Source organism: Emydura macquarii, unplaced genomic scaffold, assembly GCF_026122565.2.
Source record: "Emydura macquarii macquarii isolate MOO-44397 ecotype Brisbane River unplaced genomic scaffold, CSIRO-AGI_Emac_v2 contig_2897, whole genome shotgun sequence".
Classification (NCBI taxonomy): Eukaryota; Metazoa; Chordata; order Testudines; family Chelidae; genus Emydura; species Emydura macquarii.
In genome coordinates this window covers 9,479,246-9,507,000 of record NW_027133034.1, presented here as the reverse complement: position 1 = coordinate 9,507,000, position 27,755 = coordinate 9,479,246, and the positions used below count along the sequence as shown (strand labels likewise).

At 42.2% G+C, this 27,755-nt stretch overlaps 2 protein-coding genes and 1 long non-coding RNA gene across 5 annotated transcripts in view; 1 reads left to right on the top strand and 2 right to left on the bottom strand.

Annotated features, from left to right (window-relative positions):
• UBQLN1 (ubiquilin 1) overlaps positions 1–2,124 on the top strand; it is a 33,799-nt gene extending 31,675 nt beyond the window's left edge. Inside the window, exon 11 of one of the 2 annotated variants that reach the window (XM_067569319.1) lies at positions 932–2,124. In XM_067569319.1, coding sequence (XP_067425420.1) covers positions 932–1,084 — 153 coding nt within the window. In that variant the 3' untranslated portion in view covers positions 1,085–2,124. Of the gene's footprint in view, positions 1–928 lie in introns of both variants that reach the window. The other variant, XM_067569318.1, reaches the window with a different exon arrangement.
• A 3,897-nt stretch (positions 2,125–6,021) lies between these two features.
• Positions 6,022–10,628, bottom strand: LOC137167238 (uncharacterized). The gene is made up of 3 exons (XR_010924065.1): positions 9,678–10,628; positions 8,190–8,276; positions 6,022–7,436 (listed from the first exon to the last, which is right to left on the bottom strand). It is a non-coding gene; the product is annotated as an uncharacterized lncRNA (long non-coding RNA).
• A 1,041-nt stretch (positions 10,629–11,669) lies between these two features.
• IDNK (IDNK gluconokinase) lies at positions 11,670–27,287 on the bottom strand. Of its 2 annotated transcripts, none has more exons than XM_067569321.1 (5): positions 27,183–27,287; positions 23,440–23,470; positions 22,969–23,055; positions 17,363–17,406; positions 11,670–14,030 (listed from the first exon to the last, which is right to left on the bottom strand). In XM_067569321.1, the coding sequence occupies exons 3-5, from the start codon at positions 22,996–22,998 to the stop codon at positions 13,679–13,681; spliced, it is 426 nt and encodes a 141-aa protein (XP_067425422.1). In that variant the 5' UTR covers positions 22,999–23,055; positions 23,440–23,470; positions 27,183–27,287; the 3' UTR covers positions 11,670–13,678. The 2 variants fall into 2 exon arrangements, with proteins under 2 accessions (XP_067425422.1, XP_067425421.1); XM_067569320.1 differs by having other exon boundaries at positions 27,103–27,200.
• Positions 27,288–27,755: the final 468 nt, after the last annotated feature.

Here is a 27,755-nt window from a genome sequence, read left to right as displayed (position 1 = left end):
AAAAGTTTTTGTATTTTATGGGTTGGTCACGAACTCTTGTAAACTGTTCAATCTCTAAAAACCTAGTATTTGAAAAACAGTTCCTCCTTTGTTGCGTACCTGTCAAAATCAGAGCTAAAGAACTATAGGAATGACAACTTCTTGAAACAGCAAGACGTGTAGTTTTTTGGGGCTTGTTGTTTTTAAATATTTTGTCACTTAAAACTAAAATGGTTTCAAAGAATGCTTCTAACTATCATAAATTTGTAAGGGTTCAACCCTGCATGATCGAAGTCAGTAGGAATTCTGCTTTTGATTGCGTGGGAGCAGGATCAGACCATAAAAGCACAGCTCTTCAGTTTCCCATTTAGAAGTTCTAGTTGTTATAAAACTTTTGCAAACTTAAAATATTACTTGACCTTTTTTAAAGCCTTCAGAAATTAAAAAGAAAGAAAAAAAAAGTGGTATGTCAATAACATGAATAACTACTATGCCTCATCACAGTCAGTAACACTATTGTCAACAGTGAGTTTACCCAAAATTTCCAGCGTATAGCATCAGTGGATTTAATTCTTCATTTCACTTACAAGAACAAACTATTAATGACACTATTTTAAGGAAATTATTCTCAATCAGATTATCTTGTTTTACTTCCTTACATCATATCAAACTATGCAGCACATCTTGCAGTCATTTAAAAAACAAGCAACTTTTGGTACAGGTGTTCTTAAACCAGTAGGCAGACTATCATCAGAGAAAGATGCTATTCAATTGCAGTTGTTCAATTTTGTCATCTGGTTTTGGAGAGTTAAAGGACACATTAGTTGCAGGAATAGGCCAAGACAAAGTATGGAATAGAATAAAATGTTTTAGTCATCTAATACAATTTGGTCACAGTATTTGTATTAAGCCTATGACTACAGCTTGAAATAAATTGTCCTCTTTTTAGCAGTTACAAAATCCAGAAGTCAGATTTCAGCAACAACTGGAGCAGCTCAGTGCAATGGGCTTTTTGAACCGTGAAGCAAATTTACAAGCTCTAATAGCAACAGGAGGAGATATCAATGCAGCTATTGAAAGGCTACTGGGCTCCCAGCCATCATAGCAACATTTCTTTAACTGGAAAAATGTAATTTATTTTTGATAACAGCTCTTAAAACTTTAAAATACCTGCTTTATTTCATTCTGACTCTTGGGATTGTCTTGTTATAACTAAAACCAGTCTGATGCATTTTAAGGTGGAGTGCAGTAGTTTTCTTTGAACAGTGGGAATCAATGCTTTTTCACTCACAGTTGTTGCATGCATCAAACACTTCTATTCATTTTGCATTTATTGTGATTTTTTTAAAACAAATATATTTCACAGTTGAATGAACAGGATTTGTCTTACCTACAGTTGTCCAATTTATTTACTACTTAAACATTAGCTTTGGGTAGTAATTTATGTAGAATACAAATTATTAAAAAGGAAACAAATTAAATGATGTTATAATTTGTGGGTACCAATACTGCTTTTTGTGACTTCAGCATGTATTTTTTGCTAGCAAAATGCCGTTAAGATTTATACCATTTGATTTATCTATCATTTTTGCTTTTATTTGTATAAAATATCCACACAATATACACATTGGAAACAGTTCACATCTAGGAACTTACACATTGCAATAGAATGAGTATATGTAACCAAAAAAAATCCAGAACAAATAAAATTAAATGACACATTTCTAATGTAGAAACTTCAAGCATCTTTGGTAAACATCTCTCCGCAAAAGTGCTTAGGCAAGTTCATTTAAAATATGCTAGGATTATTGATCTAATTATCTCTAAGTCTACATCTAACTGTACAGAAACATGCATTGTAACATTTTCTCAGTATTCACAAGGATTGACTGTAAATTACCTTAATCTTTGTGTAGATTGAAGGAGCACTATATTCTCTGAAACTGCTTCTAAGGCTTTTTGGCTTCTCCCATTGAGATTCTAACATGCATTATGATTTGTAATTGGAAGCATTACTTTCTGACCATGTTGTGATGTTCTAATTACTTTTAACCACCATGTAAAAATACTGTATATCTTTTGAGTTTTTATTGGTAGCTATTTCTCTTGTGCACAGGTAATAAATGAATTAAAAATTCTTTGTGAGCAATTTGTCTCAAATGTTTCTGCGTAATTGCTGATTCTTTGACATTCAGAAAAGCAAAACATCTTGATGTTTGGCCTTGAAGGGAGACTTTTGGAGCACTATATACAGACTTTATCTTTTAACCAGGTTAATAAACAATGTTTGGATTATACAGGAGAGAAAGGAAGGAAGGGAAATCTAAAACATAAAAACTAACATTAAAGTAGATAAAATGTAACACTTGATGAGGTTAAGCACACTCAACAGTGCTTATCCTGGTTACCAAACTAGCTCTGGTTTGGATGGTGTAACCCTTCTGGGGCCTATTGTGTCAAGTTTAAATGTTAGTAGTTGGGGACCATTCACTTATGTTGTTTATACTTTAATCTCAGCATTGTATTTTAACATGTCATGTAAACAATCACTTCATTTGGTATTGAGTATAAATGTGATTTGCTTTAAAAGGTGATAGGAAATATGTTAAACGTATCCTTCCATACATAGTTAATAGATTTTATAATATAACTTAATAGTAGTTAAGTTGTTCACCGAACCAAAAGAATTTTGAAATATAAACAACAAAATAAGATCAGGTACTCTGTATTTTAATTGCTTACATTGGTTATAAATCTGAAACCTTTTTAACTTCTGTTAGAGCAAATCTCCAGAAAATGTGCTGCTCTGACTTGCACTTTTCCTGAATGGTAAACATTTTAGCTGAACTTTGGCACTAATAAGTAAATTGTTCAATTACAGCTGATGCACAGTACTGGGAAAAGTTCAAGAAAACCTCTTGGCTCACATCATTTGGTCAATCTGTGCAGTAGGAGTCAAAAAAGCTAACTATGTTAGCAACCCTTAGGAAAGTGATAGGTAATAAAAGAAAATATCATAATGCTACTATATAAATACATGATACACTCACTTATATACTGCGTCCTATCAAAGATATAGTTTAGAATTGGAAAAGGTACAGAGAGGCAACAAAAATTATTAGAGATCTGGAACAGCTTCCATATGAGAAGATATTAAAAAGAACTGGCAGTGTTCATCATAGAAGAGAAACAATGAAGGGGTTTTCTTCCCATTTCCAAAGATTCAGGTTAAGGTATCTTCAATTTCTTTTTTTTCAATCTGTGGAAAAGACCTATCTTTGGGTGCAATTCAGAGGGAGTTAGTGAAGGCACAGCAAGCAGCCTATACAACCACCCTACTTTATCAATTACTATTAGCCAAGATTTTTCGAGTCATTAGTGATTCTGGGTGCCCAACTTGGCGTTTTAAAGGGGCCTGAAAGTGTATCGGACAACTGAAAACCAGGCCCCTTTAAAGTATCTCAAAGGAGGTGCCCACAATCACGAGTCCCTGTTGAAAATCTTGGCCATTCTCCTTAATTGCAGAAGAACACAGAGGAACAGTTTATGATGTACATGACATAAATGAATTTTCAGTCCTTGATTTCAGTGGAAACTGAGGTACAGGTTCAGTCATTGAAAGTTAGTGGCAGAGCAGCCGAGAGAACCTGTAACTCCAGTTTCTCCCTCTTAATAAATGGGGCCAGGATGAACGTCCATAACTTCTTAATACAGTTTAAAGGGAGCCTATCAGGTTATGTAAATACTTTAAAGGGAATGCAAATATTCTCCTGACTTTAAAAAACAAAAAAACTTTTTAGAATTTTCAGTGTAAACTGCAGTTCTCACCCCTACAAAATGACCTTATGTATAGGCTCCTTGACAATGTATTTTTAAATGAGTCTAATCTAACTTCCCACCAGAAATCTACAATATAACTAGACTTGGAAGAATTTTATTTTATAATTTTGATAGTTTATTTTAAGCATTTTTATTCATTTAAATTTTTAGTTGTGAGAATGGGAGGCAAAATGATTATTTAATAACTAGTCAATGAGATATAAAAAGTTTAAAGCTTTTAAAATCAATAAACAGTGTCATCACCATAAGTCAAACTATACAAAGTAAATATCCTTCCATTAAATGCTCAAATTCTCAACCAGCATTTTTCTTTCTTTGCCTATCTGTAAATTTCAATCATCAATGGAAACATTTTTCCCATTGGCTTGTATGTCTGTGTATAAAATAAACACGACGAGAGTTCTGTAGCACTTTAAAGACTAACACATTTAATTTCAGCAGGCATAAGCTTTCGCGGGCTTCAGTCCACTTCCTTAGAAGCCCACGAAAGCTTATGCCTGCTGAAATTAAATGTGTTAGCCTTTAAAGTGCTACAGAACTCTCGTTGTTTTTGCTGTATATAGACTAACACAGCTACCCCTCTGGAACTGTGTATACAATGAAATCAACATTTACCATCATTTACAGATAAAAATCTTATCCTTCCAAACCAACATATAACGTGGGTTCATTTTTAATAAATAAATAAAAACAGCAAAACCCTATAGTGCAAAGAAACCAAGGATTGTATTTGTGCAGACAAATCACACACACCACTGGATCTATGTTTAAATATCCTGGCTAATTCAAGCCCTGATCCAGCAAGCTAATACAGTGTAGTTCCACTGACTCAGTAGAACTACTTGTGTAAAGTAATGAAAGTGTTGCAAGATGGGATCTGTAGGTCTGACCTCTAAACAGAGAAGTATAAACAGTAACTGAACATTAATAGAAGAAACTGAAGTCTTACCTCTTTCTGTTTTAACCATGTAAGATAGCGTTTAACTTAGATTAAGCCATTTTATTTGAACCCGACATTCCTTTAACAGAGGCAAGGGTGCTTTTGTGTAACGTATGCATTACTTAGCAAGGGTTTTCTCAAATTATACGGCCAGGCTACACTGATGGGCCTGAGATTCTTGTCTTGTTTTAAAGTGAAAAATTTCTTCAACTGTTTGCTCATGTCCATTCAGAATTAGATGTGTGCACCCTGCATGCATCACTGCCGGAAATTTTTCCCTGAATGGTACCCATAGGGCTGACTCTAGCACCCTCTGCAGCAGCACATGTATGCGTTTGTATATAGGGTGCCGCCAGCCCCGCTCCCCCTCAGTTCTTTCTTACTGCCCTTGACGGTGCTGGAACACTCTCTTGCTCCTTCAAGCTACAGTATTCTTAGAGGTTCTCTGTTTTTAATAGTGTATATAGTTGTTTATTTACCCAGGGTCAGGGCATGCCCCAGTCCCCGGGTTTTAAACCCTGTGCTTCTTGTAAGAAGCCTATGCCTTTGAGTGATCCTCACCAGAGCTGTCTGAAGTGCCTTTGTGAAAAGTGTAAGATCTGTAAAGGATTTTGCCCCAGAACCAAGAAGGACCGAGACATTAGACTTAAGGCCCTTTTCATGGAATCAGCTCTCAGACTGGTGTCGGAACTGCAGTCGGACTCGGCACCCAGTACGGCAGCGTCAACCAGAAGTGCTCCTCTGGTGCCGGTGCCCACTCGGCACCAATTGACATCACTGACACCGAGGAAGAGAGGCGCATGCCAAAAAAGAGCCGAAGTCGGCTAAGAAGAGCCCGGACATTGCAGGGAAGGCTGATTCAGCCCCAAGAATGCCTCCGTCTGTGAGGACGTCGAGCCCAACTCCAGTAACACTGCCAACTCTGGGGACTGTGCTGCTTATTAGTCCCTTCTACGCCTGAGGCATTTCAGATGATGAAGGACCTGTTGGCCTTGCCGGTGCCGCTTACGCCGCAGGAGGGTAGAGTGGCACACCGAAGTTCAGATGCTCAGGCCGGAAGCCAATCGAAGGGAAAGCTGGTGCTGATTCCACCACAGCCCCTCCCTTCCACGCCAGTTTCACAGCGGTCACCAGAGTCCTGGCACTGATCCCCGGTATCGCGTTGGCATAGCTTGGGGTCAAGTCTTCAGACACCGGGTGCCAGGCATTGGTGACCGGAACGTCAGTACTGGACTGAAGAACACCATCGTCGATCTCTGGAATGACAGCGATCGCCAAGCCCCCGGCACTGCCCCACGAGCCTCCGTGGAGAATCTCTGGAGCCCCAGCACCGCAAAAATCCCTGCAAGAAGCCCAAAGACAAGACGCGATCAAGGCATGAGCGGCGCTTGGGTTCTCAGAACTGCTCCTTGTCACTGGAGTCCAGGTGCTTAAGAAGCATTGCAGAAAAACATGTGGCATCAGTGCCCCCATGGTTGCCAGCACTGAGCTCCTCAGACTCTGGAGAAGATGTAGTTGTCCCCCAAAAGGACAAGCCCCCAACCAGCCCACTGGGTTCCCCATGCTGCTGCAGATGGGAGGGTGGCCACAAGGTCAGTGACCAGGTCCCTGGCAATTTTGGAATCCATGAGAGTTCCCTCAGGCCACGATGACGTATGCTCAGTTGTCTGCGGGTGTCTTGGTACCACAATCCTCCAAGGGCCCAGCTGTGGCACCAGAGGTATATATTGAGTCGGACCAAGAAGGCTCTTTGTCCGGTCGCCCTTCGGTCATGACCCCGACCAGGGAGGAAGAGCTGGCTTACCCTCAGATGACCCTCTTCATCCTCCTCACCAAACAAGGCTGTCGTGGGCCCCTCCTATGCCACTCCTCTGGACGATTACAGGGCACTCCAAGATCTGTTGAAGTGGGTAGCGGCTAACCTGGGCCTCAAAAAGAGGAACTTTCTGAGCCAGTGGATGAACTCTTTGGTATCCTGGCATCCTCAGTCCCTTCCACAGTGGCCCTCCCAGTGCACGATGGGGTGCTGAAGCTCGCTGTGGCAGACCCCAGCTTCCCTGTCCCCCATATCCAAGCGGCCAGAGAAGAAATATTATGTGCCCACCCAGGGGGTTGAACATCTATACATGCACCCATCCCTGGGTTTGCTGGTTGTGGTGGCAGTTAACGAGTTCAATGCCCAAAAACAGAAGCCAAGAAATTAGATTTATTTGGTCACAAAGTGTACTCAACAGCGAGCCTACAGCTGAGAATGTCCAATCAGCAGGCGCTTTTAGGTCATTGCCATTTCAATATCTGGCAGTCGCTGGAGAAGTTCGCCGACTCCTTCCCACAGTCCTCCAAGCAGGGGTTTGAAGCAGTCCTGGAGGAAGGGAAAGCAGTGGCCAGAGCCTCCCTGCAAGCGGCAGCAGACTCGGTGACGTGGGCTATGGCTTCCGTAGTGTTGATGAGGAGAGGGTCCTGGCTCCAATCGTCCGGTCTTTCGATGGAAGTCCAACAATCCATCCAGAACCTTCCATTTGATGATTCCACCCTCTTCGCTAACCAGACGGATGCCAAGCTGCCTGGGTTCAAAGACTCAAGGGCTACTCTGAGATCGTTGGGCCTCGTCTTCATCCAGAAGACACTTCAGGCCCTCTCAGCAGCAGCGATTCGGGGGTCAGCCCCAGATGGAGCCCTATAGGAGGAGGCACAAGAACTATAAGTGCTGTTGGGGCAATTCGCCAGGCTTGGCCTTGAGATTGGGACCAAGCTGCCATCCCTCAGGGGGAAAGCGAGGCTTTTGAAGGTGCGCCCAAAAGCGACTACCAGTCTTCATTCAAGATCCAAATTCCAGTTTATTTTCTTCCGCTTAGCATCTTTCTTTCCCACTTGGAGGGCTATAACGATGGACCGCTGGGTTCCAAACACAGTAGCTTTTGGCTATATCCTCCAGTTTCTTTCACTCCCACCTTCCCACCCTTCCTCCCCATCCTTTTTCAGAGACCCCTCTCATGAGCAACTCCTCATTCAGGAGGTGCAGACCCTGCTGTATGTGGGCACACTGGAAGAGGTCCCTCAAGCATTGAGGGGAAAGGGTTCTACTCCCACTACTTTCTGATTCCCAAAGCCAAAGGAGGGCTGTAGCCCATTCTAGACCTATGTGCTTTGAACAGATGCCTCAAAATGCTAAAATTTTGTATGGTCACTCTGGCAGCTATCATCCCCTCCCTGGATCCAGGGGAGTGATACACTGCTCTAGATTTAAAGGACGCCTGTTTTCATATTGCAATCTTCCCGGGTCACAGATTCCTGCGATTTACTGTGGGCTCCCAACACTACCAATTTGCGGTCCTACTGTTTGGCCTCTCCACCGCGCTGCGCATATTCACTAAACGTATGGCGGTAAAGGTGGCTCACCTCGCGCAGAGGAGTGCAGGTTTTATCTTACCTGGACGACTGACTGATCTGGGGTCATTCTCGGGGACAGGTCCAATGTAGCATCGAGATCGTGAGGGAAACCTGCTGGTCACTGGGCCTGTTAATAAACGAGCAAAAATCAATATTAACACAAGTTCAAAAAAGAGTTCGTAGGGACAGTCCTGGACTCTACTCAAGCCAAAAGACACATTCTTGACAATGTCAGGGCTCATAGCCCGACTACCTGTCTACCTGCAAGCGTGTGCCTCAGTCTCCTAGAGCACATGACAGTGTGTACATACGTGGTCTGGCATGCCAGGATGCGACTTTGGCCACTCCAGTTGTGGCTTGCCATGGTTTACTCACCAGCCAGACATTCCTTGGACACAGTACTCACGATTTCGCCCCCCCCAACTCCCCCAAAATGTACTTACTTCCCTGTCATGGTGGCTGGACCATCGGCATATATTGGCAGGGATACTTTTCGTGGCCCCCAGACTGACTCTGTCGTTGGTAACAGACGCTTCAGATGTGGGCTTGGGTGCCCACCTCGGTGGTGTAAGGACTCAAGGTTTTTGGTCCAGGGAAGAGTCGTCTCTCCACAACAACATCAGAGTGTTCAGGGTGATTTGCCTGGCCTGCAAGGTATTCCTACCACACCTTTCCAATGAAGTGGTAAGAGTCCTGACGGACAACACTGCTACCATGGATTACATCAACAGAAAAGGGGGAGCCAAATCTTCAGCCCTCTGTCACAAAGCTTTGCATCTGTGGGAATTCTGCATGAGCCATATCATCTATCTGGAAGCAGTCCATCTACCAGGTTTGAGAAATACACTGGCAGATGGTCTGAGCAGGACTTTTTGTTCTCACCAGGGTGGTGTCTCCACCAGGAGATGGCCGACAGTATTTTCCAGAGGTGGGGAACTCCCTAAGTAGACCTCTTTGCTACCAGGGAGAACAAGAAGTGAATTCAATACTGCTCCCTCCTGGGGTTGGAGGACGCCTCCCTGTCGGACGCCTTTCTCCTGTCATGGGCAAGGGATCTCATATACACTTTTTCCCTGATACCTCTTACACACAGAGTTCTTGTGAAGATCGAGAGGGACAGAGCATGAGTCACCCTGATATCCCTAGCACGGCCCAGACAGCATTGGTTTGGGATGCTGTCTGAACTCTCGATGGCCCAGCCATCAGTGCTCCTGCTGAGCCCAGACCTTCTCTCTCAAAGCTGGGTCTGTCTTGGGGAAATCATGTTTTGCAAGATAAATGTGTGTTGTGGTCTGTATTATTTGTAAACACAAATATGGATGAGTCACTAATGAAAATGTCCATTATTCACTGCTACTCCACAGGAGAGCTAAGGGTTGCTGTATTCACCGATCAACATTTTCAAGACAAGGACAGTAGATGGTGAGTAAGGGGACCAGTCTTTGTGTAGTCAAAAAGAGGCAACCTAGCAGGGAGCCCATAAACAAACTACACCCTTCTTCTTTGCTTTTGCAGATATAAACCTCACCTCTTGTGCTGGTAATTTCCTGCATTAGTAGCAGGGACAGTAGCACCTGAAAACTCGTTTCAAACAGCAATGGCTTGAAGATGATTGGGATGGGGGGATTGTGTCTTTCCCAGGAATCTTGTAGAGGAAAAAGAGTGGATCTGATCTCCTGAAATAAATAGAAAACTGGAAGGTAGGAGGAATTTAGTGGGAAAACACTCAAAGGAAGATGCCTTGCCACTAAGCTCCCTCCCACGCTTCTTTCAGAGGGTGACAGCTTGCTGCTTGTCTCATCATTCCTTGTCACTGCTCATTGCCATACTGGTAGGAGGGTAGCCTGCTGTCTGCTCCTCAGACCTGTCTCTCACCTTGCCTGAGGCAAAGGGACAAACGCCTCCTTCTTCCTCTGGGTGACAGACAGATGGTGCTGGCTCCCATTCTGCCCCTGATGCTACAAACAAAGCATGTTTTTAAGGATCTGACCAAGACCAATCCTTTACAGTGACCCTCACATCTCTGAAGAATGAGCCTGGTGGGCGCAGCAACCCTTCAAGGTAATTTAACTAGTTTGAAGTCTGGGGGGCACAAACTAGATGTAGCGGGAATTGCTGGCTATTGTGAGGTTAGTATATTAAGCTACTGAGATTTTGTTTTTCTTTAATTATGTAGCTGGGAATTTACATGACCTTCATCTTAGAACAAATAGGACATAACAGACCAAAATATTGCAAGCTACAGTAGCAGAATCTGCACTTGTTCGTTACAATGTTTATTGCAGAATTACTTAAATAATTGGTTTTGATGTTTTTCCTCTTAGCTGTTTAAACTGGAAACAGAATTCGTCTTTGCTTTAACCTGAAGTAAAGTGACATAGATACATCAGTGGGGGGAACAGTTAGTCCTACTCCCCTCAGGCAAGTGAGAAACCTGTTAGTTTCTGTAAGCAGAAACTAAACTATAAACAATCGAAGGCTAATTTTTAAAGGGGGTGAGACTGAGCTGAATTGTTATTAAAAACAAAATATTTTGTTTATATAAGTACACTGGTCCAGACTCTTCAAATGTGGGTGTCAAAATATAGCTTTAAATAAAAGGACAGATTTTTCAAAGGTGTTGAGCACCCAGGACTTCAGTGGGATGCGTGGGTGCTCAACACTTCTGGAAATCAGGCCACTTATGTCTAGGTGCCTATGTATAGGCTTAGGAACTTAACTTTAGGCACTCATTTAAAAATCTTAGCCAATATAGTTTTTGGGTGGGATTTGGGAAGGGCTGAGGTTAATCTTGACACTTGATCTTATACTATGTGATGTGATGTAACTGTTTTCCAAGCAGTGTGTTAGAGACATGTCCTGAACTCTCTTATTTGCCAGGACTTGGTCAAATCAAGCACAATTTCAACATTGTGCAGTAGACAGAGTAAGCCTTTTGCCTGTAAAACCGCATTGTGTTATCTGGAGAACTGACTTTATTCAATGTAAATCTGACCTAGTGGAGTCACCACAAGAGGGTGCTATTTATCTTAATTTAATGTTGGCATGAGCCAGACTCTAGATCTGAACAATACCTGAAATTGTGTGTGTTGGGAATCTGGGTCTGAATGTTGCATTTGGCCCTCATTTCAATATGATGCACTGAACATAAACCCTGAATCATAATTCTACATGAGGCCCACTTCTAATTTGTTTCTCTCACAAGAAATGAGCAGGATGTGCAAAAAGTAATCTGAAATGAATTGGCTATTAGTCCAGGACTCTTTCACACTGAAACAACCAGTTTGGATACAGATTTTGGATTAAATAGGTTTATGGGCATTTTATACACAACAGTAATACAGAAAAATGGATTGATCTTTTGCAGTCTAATTTGTGGCTGTCTCTCACTTGTAGAGAAGATACTCACCAGACAGTTATCAGTTTTTGATCTGTCTGGTATAGAGATCACTGCTGTCCCCAACGCTCATTCATAGCATTGTGTCAAGAAGGCACTGTTCGTATTTCTTTGTTATGCTCCACACGAGCAACTCTAGCTACTACTAGAAGGAGCTATAAACAGCTTTTTCATTGGTAACCCAGAATGATTCAATTTATTTCCCCAAAGATACCTTTGAACACCACCATCCTTGCCTGAAAAGGAGTGAGCTAGTTGCACTAATCAAGGTCATAAGTGGGATGAGAATACTAATAGGTGTAATGTACACAGCAATATAGCAGGAAGGTACATCACTTGTAGAGGATCTCTCATAGAAAATGTATCCTACAATGAGTTACAAAGTTAAAACAAAGACACCAGGGAAGAGGGCTGATTTCAATAATATTTGAAGTAAAGACCAGTATTCACTGAGCTATAGTCAAAAGGTATTTTAAACATATTTTGATACCAATATACAAAATAAATTGAACACTCTTTCATCTTTAAATTCTGTGAATTATGTAAGCAAGTTTTTATGCAAACATTTCCTAGTACCGAATTAATACGTGAAAGTGGACTGTTTATTTAAAATGTTTTTAAGGGTTTTTATTATTTAATGTAGTTTAGTTATGTTTAATATACTGGATTGAGAGTAATGATTGTATGTAGCTCTCCTGGGCCCCTATCATGCAAACATGAATGCATAAGCATATCTTTACATCTGAGTAGTCCATTGTCTTCACTAGGACTACTCATCTGCATAGATATTTGAGGGATCAAGGCTGTAGATGTCTTATCTTTAATAAGGACTTTACATTATAAAACCACGACTATAACACTACAAAGCATTACAAATTGAAGAGACAGTAAAACAAGTTTTTAAGGACAGTTACTTCTGAATTCAAGTACTCTAAGAGGGAGGCCTTTAGTGTGTACATTTTTAAATGACTATAGCAAAGAAACTTAATTCAGTTTATGAGCGACACTGAAAATAAGATGCTGAATTGCTTGTGTGTTGTCCATCTCTGAAATCCATAGACTGTGGCTGTGGGGAGTAATGTGCAAGCCTTCTACCTGAAGTGGGAGTGTCCCTTATTAACACAGTTTCAGCCTTGCTCTTCATCATACCAGCTCTGAATTTTCACTACAGCAAAAGTCATGCTTTGTGATACAGGTTGAATACTAGAAGCTGGAGTGAGGCTATCGTGGTAGCAAGTGGATGGTGCCAAAAGTCAAATTGAACTGCCTGTCAGTCAAGTTGAAAGGAGGGAACATCCCTCAGTCATGACCTGATGAACCCAATGATACATAAATCTTACCTCATTGTGATGAAATAGAGAGAATGTCAGCTAGGGTGTATTTTGCATATGAAACTAAATCACAGTCAATACAGTGCTACTCGGTTTATTTTTTAAAGATTTAGGCAGAATAATACTTTGCAGTTACATAGCCCTGTCCTTCCCACTGGAGCTCAGTATGTTTAAGTAAGAATCAATTAAGTCTCCCAACAGCCCTGTGAGGTATGCAAATATTTTCACAGATGAGGACACAGACTCAGAAGTTGTGATTTGTTCAAGGTCAGGCATCGAGCTAATGGTGGAGTCAGGAACTGGACCCTGCAGTCCCAGCTCCTGTCCCCCTGCACTATTAGAGAACTCTGCCTCCTTAAAAGGATGTTTTAATCCTTTCAACACTTAATGTCAGGTACTAATGATGGGGGCCAATTCCTGTGTTTTGAAAGGAAAAAAGTGAAAGCTAAATTTGTGGAGATTTTCATGTTATGTCTAAAAACCTAGGGTGTGATTTTTTCAGAGACACTTGGTGTTGACCTACCGCTGCTTCTATCAAAATCAATGGGAGCTTTCCCTGTGATTTAAATGAGAGAAGAGTTAGGCCAACACCGCTCACTTATGAAAATTGTATTTCCAGGTTTTAACATATCTTAATGAAAATATCAGTAGTGATCCAGTCATTTTAAAGTAAAGACAATGAAGTTAATATTGTAAACTGTATTGGTTAGCTTGAGAAGGCAGCTAAAATGCTGTTCCACAAATAAGACATGGTTAAAAGAATTAATGTGCATTTAATGCAGAAACTGCTCTGAAAAAGTATCACTCTAAGTGAAGAGATTTCTCAATTTCAGACACTATTTCAGAAACAGACTTTTCCAGACTCACAGTAATAAAGTTTTCTGGTGCTGACGGAGGCTCCAGTGTATCAAATTGAGACTGTAGTAATTCAGGTGACATAAAGTGTCCTTTCCTCTTCTTCAGGCGGCTGGCGATGAGTTCCATAGATCCATCCAAATGGATAAAAAGGATCTTCCCTGTTGCAGAGTCTCCTTGTTCCTCTAGCTGATCACTCTTGGAATACACAGCATCCCCTCCACTTACTAATATGCGTCTATACATTTTCTTCAGAGCAGAACAGGCCAGAATCACACTTTGACCAGCTGACTCTTCTCTATTGAGAGAAGAAAATTTCAGTAGCAATAACTTAATATTTGGTGTATTCAAACACTGATTGTTTTCAATAGATGGTGAGGCGGGCAACCCACCACATCTCTGTACAAAGAAGAGGTGGAAGGATCCCTCTATTTTTTCCTCATTTTAATGGGACTCTGAAGTCAAATCTTTAGCGTAGGTTAGAGCACTTGCTTTTTAAAAAACCTGATTTCAGCCAGACTGTCCCTTTAACAGCTCCATCTACTGGAGTGTTCATAATGGCCACCATCTTTCCAAATGCGGACATGTAATTAGATTCCAAATGGGGAACCATTAGCACTGCTCTCTAGTTGCTGAGAAGTATGGTGGCTGGACAGCGTGAGGCACTCACATGCCACACCAACCAGCTGACTGTAAGGGTCTGTCTAGAGTACAGTTCTACCCTGAACAACACACTTTTGGTTTCAAATAGGTGCATGGAGGCAAATTCCTAACCCGTTTCACTTTAAAGTTTTGAAGATTTTGAACTGAATTGTTTGGATTAGCCATACTACTACTGTTAACATTAATGGGAACTCTGCATAAAGCCATGTTTTTTCCATAGTTATGGCAAAAGGGTTGGAGATAGTGAAATTAATAATTACAGTTGCATAACTTATTTTTCACTGGCAAGGGTCCTTTAAGGATTAAAAGCTTCAGCCAACCAGACATTGGTGCCTGTTGCACTGGAAATTCCAAACCTTGCCTCCCACTTATGTTTGGGCGTAAGACACTGTAAATAAACATACAGGTTTGAGGACAGATTTGCATAAAAAGAAATTCTGCAGTCAAATTGTGTACACAAGTACTAACCTATTATTGCTGCCCTCTATTATACAGGGCCAATTAAGTTTGTGTTTACAAGAAAATAAAAATCTGCAATACTTTACACTTCACTTCTGCAAGACTACTCCAGATGTAATTATTTATAAGCAGTTCTCTTAACTCAGGCTGAGTAATAATTTGCTGAACAACTTTTTTCCCCAAATCCATTTAGACTTTTTTGAGCTATACAACAGTCCCAGTTGGAGGCCTTCCAGAGGAAGCCAACATGGACCATATTCTAAGGCGAAAGGAATCTTGTTAAATTCTAAGATACTTGCACTGGTCAACCTTCTCCAACAAAGCATGACCAGCTGCTATTTTAGAGGCAAGTACTCTGACTTTGCATGGTGGTCAGTAAATGGGATTTCTTTGAGGGATGGGAGACAGAATCTACCTATTCCAGAGCAGCTCTGACTACAGCTGCAAGCAGTACCATCCCTGGCCAGTAGATCTGCAAAATCCCTGTCCCCAACTCCTCATTGGGCAGGGACAAAGAGAACAGCAGCAGTCCACGGAGGGAGCAGAATCCTGCTGCATTGTCTTTGTGGAAGTTTCCGGGTTTTGAGCCCCAGCTGCACCATTTTGGTCCTCAAGTAAAGAGGCAGACATCTTCTGTAATATGCAGGGGAGGGGCCATGATCTAGTATCTACAGTTTGATTCTAACCTCATTAACATCAATTTGCCTGAGGAGAAAGCCATCGGCTTATTAAAAATCTGACTGCAGACTGCTAGTGATTTTGGGCAGTTATAGCAAACTATAATAGAACACTGTGTTGCTGCCCGAGGAAAGAAGTAATTAACCTGGAAAGCTGTTAAACCGATAGAAATTCACAGAAGCCCAAGACTAAATAAATAAATAAATAAATTTAAAAAAATCTTTGCAGCACCCGTCCATGTAATGTCATAAGATCTGAGCGAACACTACTTATGGGAACCTCATGTGTAAGATATCCCAAGTAACCACCAAATCACTTTACTGAATTGCTTCTATTAATGCAATGCCTGAGACCTGGTAGGTGTAACTCATGTCTCGGCTAATCCATGTGGGCCATTTCAAATGTAAGTGAACAATACGAAGAGAGGGTCTTCTAGGGGTTTTTTTGTTTTGTTTTTGTACTGGGAGTCAAAGTGCCACTGCCTGTCTGGTACCATTGCAGTAGGTAAAAGGGAAGGAGCTGTTGCTGTTTCTGTTCCCCATCTTCCTTTTGCAGTGAGAGTGCAAACAGGTGCAGTGAGCCTCACAAAAATGTCTGTGTCTGGAAAAAATATAGTGGGATGAGTCACACTTGTGACCATCTCTGCCAATTATACATTTGTGGTTTAAATTCCATAGGCAAATAGCTAATTTGGACCCTGTTACTTTCAGGGTGCTGTAAGAGTCATTGACTCGTGGTTTAATTGGGTCCAGCCCTTTTAAGGTTAAATCCCATTATTTTTTTTTAATTCCATGTCCTCCCTGGCCCTTCTAAAAAGTTACATCCCTTGCTTAGCCCAGGGAGCTCAGCAGCCTCCTGCCACTTTGAGAATCAGCTCATATGTGGAATGTGAAAGCTCCCTTTTCCTGTCTCCGTCACATCCAGATACATAAATAAATCATCAGGATGGCATGTATACTGAGGATACAACTACCAAGCAGAGAAGGGAAAATGCTGCAGAGTGTGGGTGGCTGCCACCCAGCTGCGAACCCAGCTGACAAGACACAGGAGGCTGCCACCAGGCTCCCACCTGGGAGCTGGGACCCGGCAGGAAGCGGGGGGCTGCTGCCCGCCTCCCCCAGAAGCTAGCAGCTGCCGCCTTTCTCCTAGCTGGGACCAGGCAGGAAGCGGGGGCTGCCGTACACCTTCCCCAAAAACCGGCAGCTGCCGCCTGCCTCCCTGGGACTGGGCAGGAAGCAGGCGGCTGCAACCCGGCTTCCCGGGACTGTGGCAGCTGCCGCCCAGCTGGGAAGCAGGGGGCTGTTGCCTGACTTCTCCAGAAGCTGGTGGCTACCGCCTGCCTTTCAGCTGGGAGCTGTGACAGGGTAGGAAGTGGGCGGCTGCCGCCAGGCTTCCCCAGAAGTCGGCAGCTGCCACCCACCTCCCCTTCACTCTGTTCTTCCCTGGGTACCCTCTGCCTGTGTCTTGCATACCCGCAGGGGTACGCATACCACAGGTTGAGAAACTATGCTCTAGAACAAACTGATGTCACACTTATTACTGAGCTCAATCCTTGAAATGCAACTATCTTCATACAGACAACAGAGAAAGTCCTCTTATCCCCAAACATTTCCATCAAGTGGTATTATTTGGGGGTTACTTTACTGTTATTGTAAGTATTAAAGCATTTCACAGACTAATGAATACAGAATGGTTTTACTGACTGCAGAATATTTTCACAAATACTAGTTACTTACCCCCACGAATGCAATTGAAAAAAAAACCTCCTGCTTTAGTCGTTAGCCAATAATCATTATAGATGTAATCGCTCTGCAAGTCAGAAGTTCTTACCTCATTAACATATCATGTAATTTGCAAAGCCATGGAATCCTGTCCTAGAAACAAAACAAGTTAGCAAGGTATGTATTATGGAGTTTCACTTTAAATGGTCACTTCTAACATCTACATAGCAATTAGTTTGCAATATAAAACTGGGTGAATCTCTTTCAATCCTTCAGTATGGGAAGGAAAATAGACCAATCTTTTTTCCTCCTGCAATCACATTAGCAAACTGATCCAGTGGCTGTTTCTGCATTCAACACTAACCTATACAACTTTTAATTTACATTTACAAAAACATAACTAAATTGTGTAAACCCACTACTTGAAAAAATAAAGTACTAGAGCAGAACAGAAAACACCAACACAGCAAATGAATAAGAATTCTTAACACCTGTTGCCATTAACTGAAAACTGAATAAATTAAACATTCAATCTACACTGTTATACTATAGATCCATGCCTTTATGTCTGTCAGTATGTATACATACTACTGTATATTTTATATATACACAGAAAACCCTGTTTGTTTAGTTTGCAAAGTCAAAGCAACTGAAAGTTAAGAAGCATCAGATAGGTTGCTTTTGCAACCCTAATTCTTCCCCTTGTGCCTATGCATTGTGATCCCAACTCTAACGATATGATCACATTTCATTTCTTCCAGAAGACCCCTGCTTCATTCAGTATGTAGTTTATAAATAATGTTACCCTGAACCAAACAAACATTTTTACCTTCTCCCCTCTTCCTTCCTAATCCAGAATTGCTACCACTGCATGGAGGATGGAGAGGGGAGGTTTTTTATCTACACTGAAAACTTTAAGTGTTTTAAATTTTATATGCAGGATGGAAAAGGAGAATGAATGGAAGTTGTAGGTAGTAGTATTATATGGTTTATGTTTAATATGACATCTTGTGAACCTTTTGAAGAACCACATTAGCTCTTGTTTTACTTGACAATTTAAATAGCAAGTCTGTTCTCACATGGCTGTTTTCACATCTAAAATAGCTGGAACTGTGATTTCCTTCCCCCCACACCCCACCCCTCTCTTCTCCTAACAGCTTAGTATAGCTGTGTAATGCTTTGGATCAGATATATGTATTCATAAGGCTCTTGGGAACCATCCCAAAGAGACAAAAACAGACCTAAATTTAGTTATCACAGATAAATTAATTACATCAATGGCAATCACAAACTCTCTCCCTCATAACCACATTTATGCAACATCTTTGCTCACTGAAGGAATGTCCTCTGACTGCAAGTGGGTTCTTTTAGCTCAAATACAATAAATACGATTGATCAACTTTCTTAATGTAATCCAATTTAAGCGTTAAGATTCCTGCAGCTTCTGTCATAACTGCTCGATATTAAATGGATGTTCAGGTTTCACCTTTCCATCCAATTCATGTTGGACAAGTTTAATAAATGACAGCACAGGGGAAAAGAGGGAGCTAGTTCATTCACTCCAAAACATTTTCCCGCTTGTGTGCTTTCAAGCAGGCCTCCATCACTGGTATGGTTCAGGAAAGCTACATGCCACCCGCATGGCAGCATAGGTCAGTCCAAAATGTTCTAGTAATCTTCTGTCTAGTGCTCCACTGTATCAGCCTTTAAACTGGAAAACTCTAGATATGAACCTGTATGAATTTCATAGCATTAACTCAAGTTTTTAAAAAGTGTCTAGAAACATTTTTCAGCCCCCCTGCTTCCTTTGAAGAGCATCATGATTCTGCCTTTTGCAAAAATAATGGTGATAATTTCTCGCTGTTCCATCCAAATAGCCATGAAGAGGTCTGCCTACAGCAGTGTCAAAAGGAGTAGGTGTTTCCTTTTTAAAAGAGCTGAGCTGGGTTTTAATTTCCTAAACTCTCACTCTGTTTTATAGGCACTAACTATCATACCAAAGATCTTTTTCAATTTGATTTTTCTGCTTCTGAAAAGTTTTGTCTTGGTTTGTCTTTGTTCAACTGTGCAATAAGCCACACCAGAACACCGATTAACATCTCTCTGGTGGAGTGAGGTGAAGCCATTAAGATAAGAATGTGATCTATATAAATGTACATACCAGAAAGCAGTTGAGTTCACTTGTTCAGGCTATTTCTCAAAAGGAGGAGGGGGAGGGCGTTTATAGTGACTATAATGCACTGTTAAGAATTAGTTTATTTGTTCAAGTGTCACAATAGAATCTTGGAAATAAACTATCATCATGAAAAGACTAATATTGTTATCTGCTTATCCCAAGATCCTCAGTAATGTAAAGTAAACTGAAAAAGAAATACATTCAGATATTGGTATACGTCAAAAATATGTGAATTAGTATGATGTAATACTTGTTATAACACAATTAGCAACTTCATTATATGATCACAGTAATACCTTACAGATTTCTGTGTATTCACGTACTTAGTGGATTTGAGTTTTAAGGGATAGTCTGATGTTGAAACCTCAGTCAAATTAAAATAGATGATCTATTTGTGGTGTGTGGACAGCTCAGCATGAGTGAACATAGTTTTAAGAGGGAACGTATGTAATAAGAGTTTATAGAGCAATTATTTTAGTAGATGGTGGACAATGGACTTCCAACTGAGAAGAGAATCTGGGTAAAGTGATATCTTTTATTGGACCAACTTCTGCTAGTGAAAGAGACATGCTTTCAAGCCTCTTTTTGCCACAGAAGAAGCTTGAAAGCTTCTCTCTCACCATCAGAATTTGGTCCAATAAGAGATCTCTCACCTACTTTGTCTCTAATATCTTGAGACTGACACGGCTACAACTACACTACTTCCAACTGAGAAGTCTATTAGTATTAAGGTAAAACTGTTTGACTACATCCACTATGTAGTCTACATCCACTATGGCCTGGATGGATCCACAAAAGGACATAGGCATCGCAATGCTGTGTGTTGTGATGACTAGAAAGTGACAAGAACAGCACTGCGATCCACGAAGCCTGACTTAGATGCTTAGTCTCCCTATACAATGAGTGGGGAAAGAGAAGTTCCTTACCATGTGATCCATAAAAGCCAGCATGTTAGGTGGGGAGCCACCTAAGCTAGCCAAGAGGAGAGGCTGATCATATGGGTGTATGTTAAGTCCCGCCCCACTCTAAAACAGGTGTCTAAATCCAGGCTGCAGGGAGGGAGACACTCAGGTCTGCTAAACGATCTGTGAATGGGAACCTGCTATCTGAGGTCAGGTGGCTTAGGCTAGGTCTACACTACCACTTATGTGAGCAAAATTTATGTTGCTCAGGGGTGTGAATGTTCCACCCCCTTAAGTGACAAATTACACCAACATAAGCACCAGTGAGAACAGTGCTATGGCAGCAGGCACCATAGCTACTGCCGCTTGTTGGGGGTGATTAATTATGTCAACAGGAGAGCTCTCTCCTATCAGTTTAAAGTGGCTACACAAGAGATCTTACAGCTGCGCCACTGCAAGCTCCCTCGTGTAGAGATGGCCATGGGCACCTAAGGCATTTCTTTTGGGAATGCATAAGGTGCCTGCCTCACTCTACACAAAAAGGGAGGCCGGCAAGCCACGTAGGTGGATGAACAATTATCTTCCCTCAATTTGTGAATCTCCCTGGGACTTGGCAGGAGACAGGTGTCTGGACACCTAGAGTGAAGTGGCCGTGTACATTCCCAGAGGCAGAAACTTGCCCTTGAGGGAGATTTTACCTTAAAAATGTAGGCGCTGAGTGAGATTAGGTGCCTGCAAGGTTTGGCAGGAGTTTTGTGGATCACAGTGGAACCAAAACTGGGACTTAGGAGTCTAAATTCCAGATTTAGATGACTGACTACTTTTGTGGATTCAGGCCCAAGGCCCTAATTCTGCAAGCTCATCTATACAGGCAGACTTTCCCCTGAACTCCGCATAGGTGCTGGAGTCTATCCAAATGGCTCAACTTGCAGAATGGGGCTTACGTGTCCATATATGCTTAGTTTATGCTTGTGAGTAGGTAACAGTGTTGGGGGGGGGGGGGGTGTGTGTGTGTGTGTGGGCAGGTGGGTGGGCATGTAAAGTGAATTTTTACTGATCCTGCTTTTCCCTCAGATGCCTCCCATTGGGGGGGGTGTCTTGTTTGTATGGAAGAGTATTTATCTTTCTCTGGGACAAATGCTACAAAATTCCAAAAGACAAAAAAAAGGGGGGGGGGGGGTAACGACAAATAAACCACCACCAATCTTTTAAAGCTGGAGATAAGGTGTAAATATTTATCACTTAGAGGAGGGATGGGGAAAAACACATTTAGGAACACTGATTTTCTTAGAAAACACAAATGAAATTACACAGCAAAATCAACCAGGTAATATTAATTCTGCATTAACCACTGCCAACCTTCCACCTGGTACACCTTACACACCTGGTGTGAAAGATGTGTCTGTGTTGGAGATTTTGATATGGAATTTAAGGAGTTCACAAATGACGGTCTCCATCTTAAATTCCTTTTGAGTAGTGCACCTGTGGAGCAACAACTAACCCTTTGTTTTGTAAATGATGAATGATGCCAGCCTTGATAAACTTCTGGTCTCCTCTCACGTTTCCAGGCCTTCTTTCATGCTGCCTTTTATGCCCTCCCCTAAATTATTATCCAAGCCACATCTTCTGCCACATTCAAATCCCTCCTACAAACTCTTGCTCTCTCATCTGAGAAGGGAAGGAAAATGTAAGGGTGGGATTGAACTCATTTCCTTGATGGTAGAAAAATTTGGCCAATACTGAGTGCATTTCATAATCCAACCCTGAACCAATAACAGCCATTAAGGCCTGTGCCTCATTTATTGAGTAATTAATCCTATTGTCACCCTTGTTCTTCTTCTGCCCTTCTCTTGATTTGTTTGTTTGACCCTCATTTATCAAATCAAATAGCAGTTAGGATTAGAGTGTCTCTGCCATAGCATGTCTGTCCCCTTTAAATGAAACAGGATCAAAGGCCCTAGTGCCAGAACAAGTGCTCCTAGTTTAGCCAGTTAGGAGGGCAGGGCAGCACTTGGGGCTAGAAAGGGCCTGGCTTTCAGTAAGGAAGGGAAGCAGCAGCAGGAAGAGGAGGAAAAAGAATTTATTTTCCTCCCAAGATGAGGCAGTGGAAACCTGCTGAAGGAAAAGGGCCTCTTAGGAGGTGGTGCTCAGCATGAAGGGCAAGGAAGAATTCAGCAGCAGGTCCTGAAGCAGGAGGGACTTGCAGAGGCAAAAAAGAAAATCCCCTGGGAGTTGTAGCCCAGGATCGGCCGAGGAACAGTTTTTGTTGTTTTTTAAGCCATGTTTGGGAAATCAAACTGTGCCTAGAAAGAGACTCTGGATGTGACAAAGGGTCCTTTGTGGGCTGGGGACAGACTAGCACCTTACAGTGTCTCTTGTGGTTTTGTAAAACACCAAGAATGTTTTGGGGGGTGCGGGGACTCTAAAATAATTTATTTAAGTTAATAGTTTACAAGTAAAAAAAAGTTCCCTTATCTTAAAGCTAGCCCTGCAAACTCTGCCTGGGTTCAGAGTCAAGGGAACAGGGAGCAGTAACACTAATCTACATCAAGCACAATTTGCTAGAACATGAAAGGTCAATGGTTAGAAAGGTAAACAAATGTTGATGTCTCTGCCTTTGGGATTATATATAACTACCTGGTCATTTAGTGGTATTCCTTGTGCCATTTTCTTTGTGTTCTCTACAGGATGATAGTCATCGGCATCATAGAATTTCCATCCCAGCTAAGAGAAAAAAGTATGTATAATTTAGCATAAACAAACTAGCTCACTAGTTCATCAACACCACCTTGGCAAGTACAGATGTGAGATGCCTGTAGGCCTTCTGCACCACAACATGAATCTCACTATCTATATAACTCTTTACAGAAATGCAAGGTATAACCAAGAGGAAGAAAAGAGCAAGTCATTATACAATGTTTGTTTATAAATCAAATTCACACTGCACTATATGATGATATTCATCCATGCCTGATTCAGTCAGGAGACAGATTCAATTATTCATAAATGGGTAATATTTACACAGGACATAAGCTTCGTAATTTAACTAACAAGGACTTGCTAAAAATGAATAAAACAGTACAGTTGGAAAATACCATGTAACTGTACCTTAGTTGCCAGATGTGACCCGACAGTGGATCTGTAAAAGAACACAGGGAGAGCACTATATAAACATTACTTCACAATCTTAACTTCCTCTTAAAAAAATGAAGCAAGGTGTTATCTTTCCTCCTTGGGATGGAACTAATCATAGGAATGTAGTAATTACCATAGTAGTTCAAACAAATGGTTTCAGTCAGAATCAGATGCTTCAGAGTACAGTGTAAGTCCCCATCTGCCCCAATAATCCTTAGGTTCCCAATTCATAAGTGGTAACCGATAATCTCAGCACAGGGTGGATGTTCACATACACTCAACTAACACATCAACATATTCAAAAATAAGTGTAATCTGCTATGAAGAAAAATCCTTAAACATATCAAATCAATCCAGAGATCCTATCAGGACTGTAAATTGAAGAGGTAAAAGCTGCCTACATACTTTTTTCCTCCTCTTCCCCAATATGTATGGTTAGCTGCACCCATACAAAAAAAACTTTGAACTAAAAAACACCCCCAAAACAATAAAATTTTGATCACTGTGTGAGGGTGAGAAAGGAAAAAGGAGGGGAGAGAGTGAGTTGTTCAACCATAAGTAAGCAAATCAGAAACTGTTAGGGTTAATTGATAATGTTCTGGTCTGCTAATATTTAAAAGCGTTTTTTAAAATATTTAGTATTTGAGGGTATGCAAACATGGCATCTACCAGCAACGTTGTCTGTATTCAGGTTTTACAAAGTACTTTATTTGTAAAACAAACTAATCTTTAGTGAATAAATTAGACTGGTCGTAGTTGTACTTGAATTTTAACAAAGATATAGTACATAAGGAAGCAATAACAGCATACAGTTAAGCATTCTGTGGCATGAGACCAAACTGATGAGTTTCACACAAGCCCAGTTATCACCTCTTAACACACCCACACCCAATATTATTAATGGACTTTTAAAAAAAAAAAAAAAAATTGTAGGTGGTAATGAATATACTTCTAAGGGGGAAAGTCTATATTAAAACAGGAGGCAATAGTAATAAAGGGAGTTGGGGGGAGGGAGAGAGGATTTTTTGTTTTTGTTTTTTACAAATTGCCATGGATGAAATTAGGTTGGTGGAAGGGAGTAAACTTGCAGGGACCAACAAAGTTCTCTGAACCATTCTCCCTATGTAAGTTCAGTGGGCAGGATGCACAATGGCAACATATTCAGCACCATTCCTATTATTATTTTACTTATTACCTGTATTACTGAAGCATGTAGGAGCCCCAGTCCTGGACCAGACCCCAGTGTGCTAGGTGCTGAACAAATGGAATAAATGACAGATTGTCCAGAAACAAGCAGTATTTGCTAAATCCAGAGTTTGATTTCAATCACACGCAATGGGTGCACGGCCTGCCAGTGTTCCCTGGGGCTGAGAAGTGCTATTGAATGCATTAGTCATGCCCCCTCCCTAGCACACAATAGAACTCTTCTGTATGTTGTCTGGCATCTAAGGCTTTTTCCTGACTAGGAAAAACAGTCAAGTTTAGGAAGAGCTTAGCAAACACATGCTAGCTAGGCCTGATCTGAACTTGACCCCTTTCCTAGTGTAGATACAAGGCAACACCTGTTAGCTCAATTTTAGCTGGTTAGGTTATAGCTTAGGCCAATAATGAATTTTCTTTATATTCTACTTTATATTCAGAATATAATGTCACATACTCTAGTTCTTTGGGGCTGGAGCTTGGCCTTTATGTTTGTACAGCACCTAGCACATTGTAGGCACTATTGGAAACATCATCTGAAATGTTAAGTTTTTTAGTTTAACAACACAGCTATTATAATTCAAGTTACTACAAAATTGAAAAGAATGACTCACTATTGCAAGTTCTTAAAAGTTATTCTAAATTAAGATTTTAGAAACAGCTGAGACCCTGGTAAAACTTTGAAAGTCACAGCCACACTTGTTTTATTTGAAAAGCAACCAGTTGTCTCCTTTGGTCACATCAGTTTGGTGGTGACTTCCAGCAGTGTTTCACCCATGACAAAATGCTTTTAACTTTTAGATCAACAAGAGTTGCAGCATGTAAAGAAATGACTGATTTTTGACTGAGGTCATGCACTGAGGACCTTATTCTAAATGACTGGGTGAGTGTATTCACAACAGAGTTGGATTATTGAGTTAAATGCCAAGCATTTTGTTAAATATATGCATCTACATTAAATACATAGAAATTATTCAAGAGTCACTATTCAGAAGCTTTACTGCCAATGCTTCATACCAGTTCTTATCCTCCAAACCCCTTTAGTGGGGAAACCACAGCTGCACAGGGGTGTTGCCATACTTTGAGGTACACTGCATAGGATACCAACTCAGCATTATCTTACAGTGGAACTCCTGAGGTGTTTGGATTATGCTGAGGGGTCAAGCCAGCCACTCTAAACCTGATTTCTCCCATTGTCCCTTGATTGGAGATCCTCTCTCTACTACATCCCTACCGCAGTCTCATTACTGTCATCAACAAAGCAAAGTGGCTACAAGTCATGTTAACCAGTCCAAAGTCTATCTTAACCAAAGAAGAACAACAAAATTATATTATTAAGATCAAAGTTAACCCCACTGTGAATATAATAATAATAAGCCCCATTGTGAATAATGGGTAAGTATCAGAACAGTTGCTGAGGTGTGCTACAATATCAGGAAATAAAAGGGCAACTTCAACCTTAACTCACTTGTATCCATTTTTGTGACTCGTGAGTTAATGTTTTAAAGTTGTTTATATAGCTGAAAAACAGAAGGAACTGCCTATTGTTTAAAATTCAATACAGTAAAAATAAAGTCACCCTTCCATCAGTGCCACATTGTCACTACATTAAACAAAACCCACTGCTACTGTATGCGGGGTGTACCACAGCCTAAAGCAGGAGGAGTGTGAAAAGTAGGGGAAGCTAGTCTGGTCTGTGGGCTCACAGGAGTAATACTAGGAAATGTGTCTTCTGCCTGTAATCAGGTGCCTGAGTCACCCTCCCTGCTCGTGTGGGTCTACAACATTCAAGGCTCCTTAGCGCAGGCGTGGTTTTGTTTTCCCCCACTGAAGATTAGTTAGAAGCGATGCATCAACAACTGAAAAGTGTCCTTGCAGGTGTGCTGCGCAGCACGTGCGGCTACCAAGGGCCACGCGGGCAGCCCCTGGTGAAGTTTTCACTCGGTTGTTGTCCCAAAGGCCCTGCAGCGGGGGCAGGGTCCAGAAGAATGTGCTCTTTAGAGACAGGAGCAAATCCCCCGCCCAAAACCAGCCGCGCGCTGACGTGCGAAGGAAGGACCCAACCTCCTCCCCTCGTCTGCTCCACACGCCGCTGGTTCGCCGCCGGCCAGGCCACCGCTGGGAGCCGGCCAGCTGCAGCCGGAAGGCGCGACTTGGGCTAGGGCCGAGAGCTCTTCAGGCCGCAGCCTCTGCTCCTGGCCCAGGAGGCGGCAGGCTGAGAGCCTGCACGGGGCAGCCGCCACCCGCCGTGCCCCGACCCCTCGGCATGGGGAGGCAAACGGCAGCGGGGCCGGGGACACTCGCCCGGTGGAGCCGAACCCACGCACACAGAGAGACACAGAAGGAACCGGCCAGGGAGCAGCTTCCCCTCAGAGGGCTCCGGCCGCGCCTGGGGAGGTCCGCGGGCGCCCCCTCCCCCGGGAGAGCACCACCTACTTCCCCGAGCCGCTCACTCCCATCGCCACCAGCAGCACCATGCCGAGCCCCGCAGTGACCGCGCCGCTGCCGCCGCGGACCTGCTCCTCCTCTGTGAGTCTGGGCCCAGTGCCCTGCCCCTGGCTGGTCGTCCCTCCTCCTCCTCCTGCTCAGTCTCTGCTCGTCCGCTCCTCCCTGCCGCGCCTCCGGCTCTGCCCCTGCAAACAACGCACAGCGGCGCCTTTCTCCGCCCTCTGCAGGGACCCGACCCGACTGACCCGACCCGTCTTGTGCTGCTCGGCACGAGCTGGGCGGGGGCTCGGGTAGGCTGCCGCTGCAGACACTCCCAGCGCTCCCACCGCGTCTCTGCGATCCCTTCTTTGCCTAGCCAGAGGGATTTCTGTTCGGGCTTCTGCCTTAAAGGGTCCTTCAGGCCGGAGGCATTGCATACATAGGCGTTGTTCATCCAATGTTTTGTTTTAATTTTGGCAACGAACAGCAATGTTTATTTTAAAGAATTTTTTTTCAGTTGTAATCAACTGAAAAATTCACAGTCGCAGGACATTGGGGGGATCAGATAATAATTATTTAATGACAGTTGGATGTTGAGAGTCAAAGAGTTAGAGCTTTGTAACCATTACAATGCAAATTGCCAACCTCACATGTCAACGTAT

What these genes read in the sequence shown, in the direction of transcription:
- IDNK (XM_067569320.1), bottom strand. Translation starts at nt 27,143, where the DNA reads ATGGTGCTGCTGGTGGCGATGGGAGTGAGCGGCTCGGGGAA. An exon ending in GAATACCACTAAATGACCAG is followed by an intron (nt 17,407 to 22,968) that starts GTAGTTATATAT and finishes TTTTGTTTCTAG; the next exon opens with GACAGGATTCCATGGCTTTG. An exon ending in TTACATGATATGTTAATGAG is followed by an intron (nt 14,031 to 17,362) that starts GTAAGAACTTCT and finishes TTCTCTCAATAG; the next exon opens with AGAAGAGTCAGCTGGTCAAA.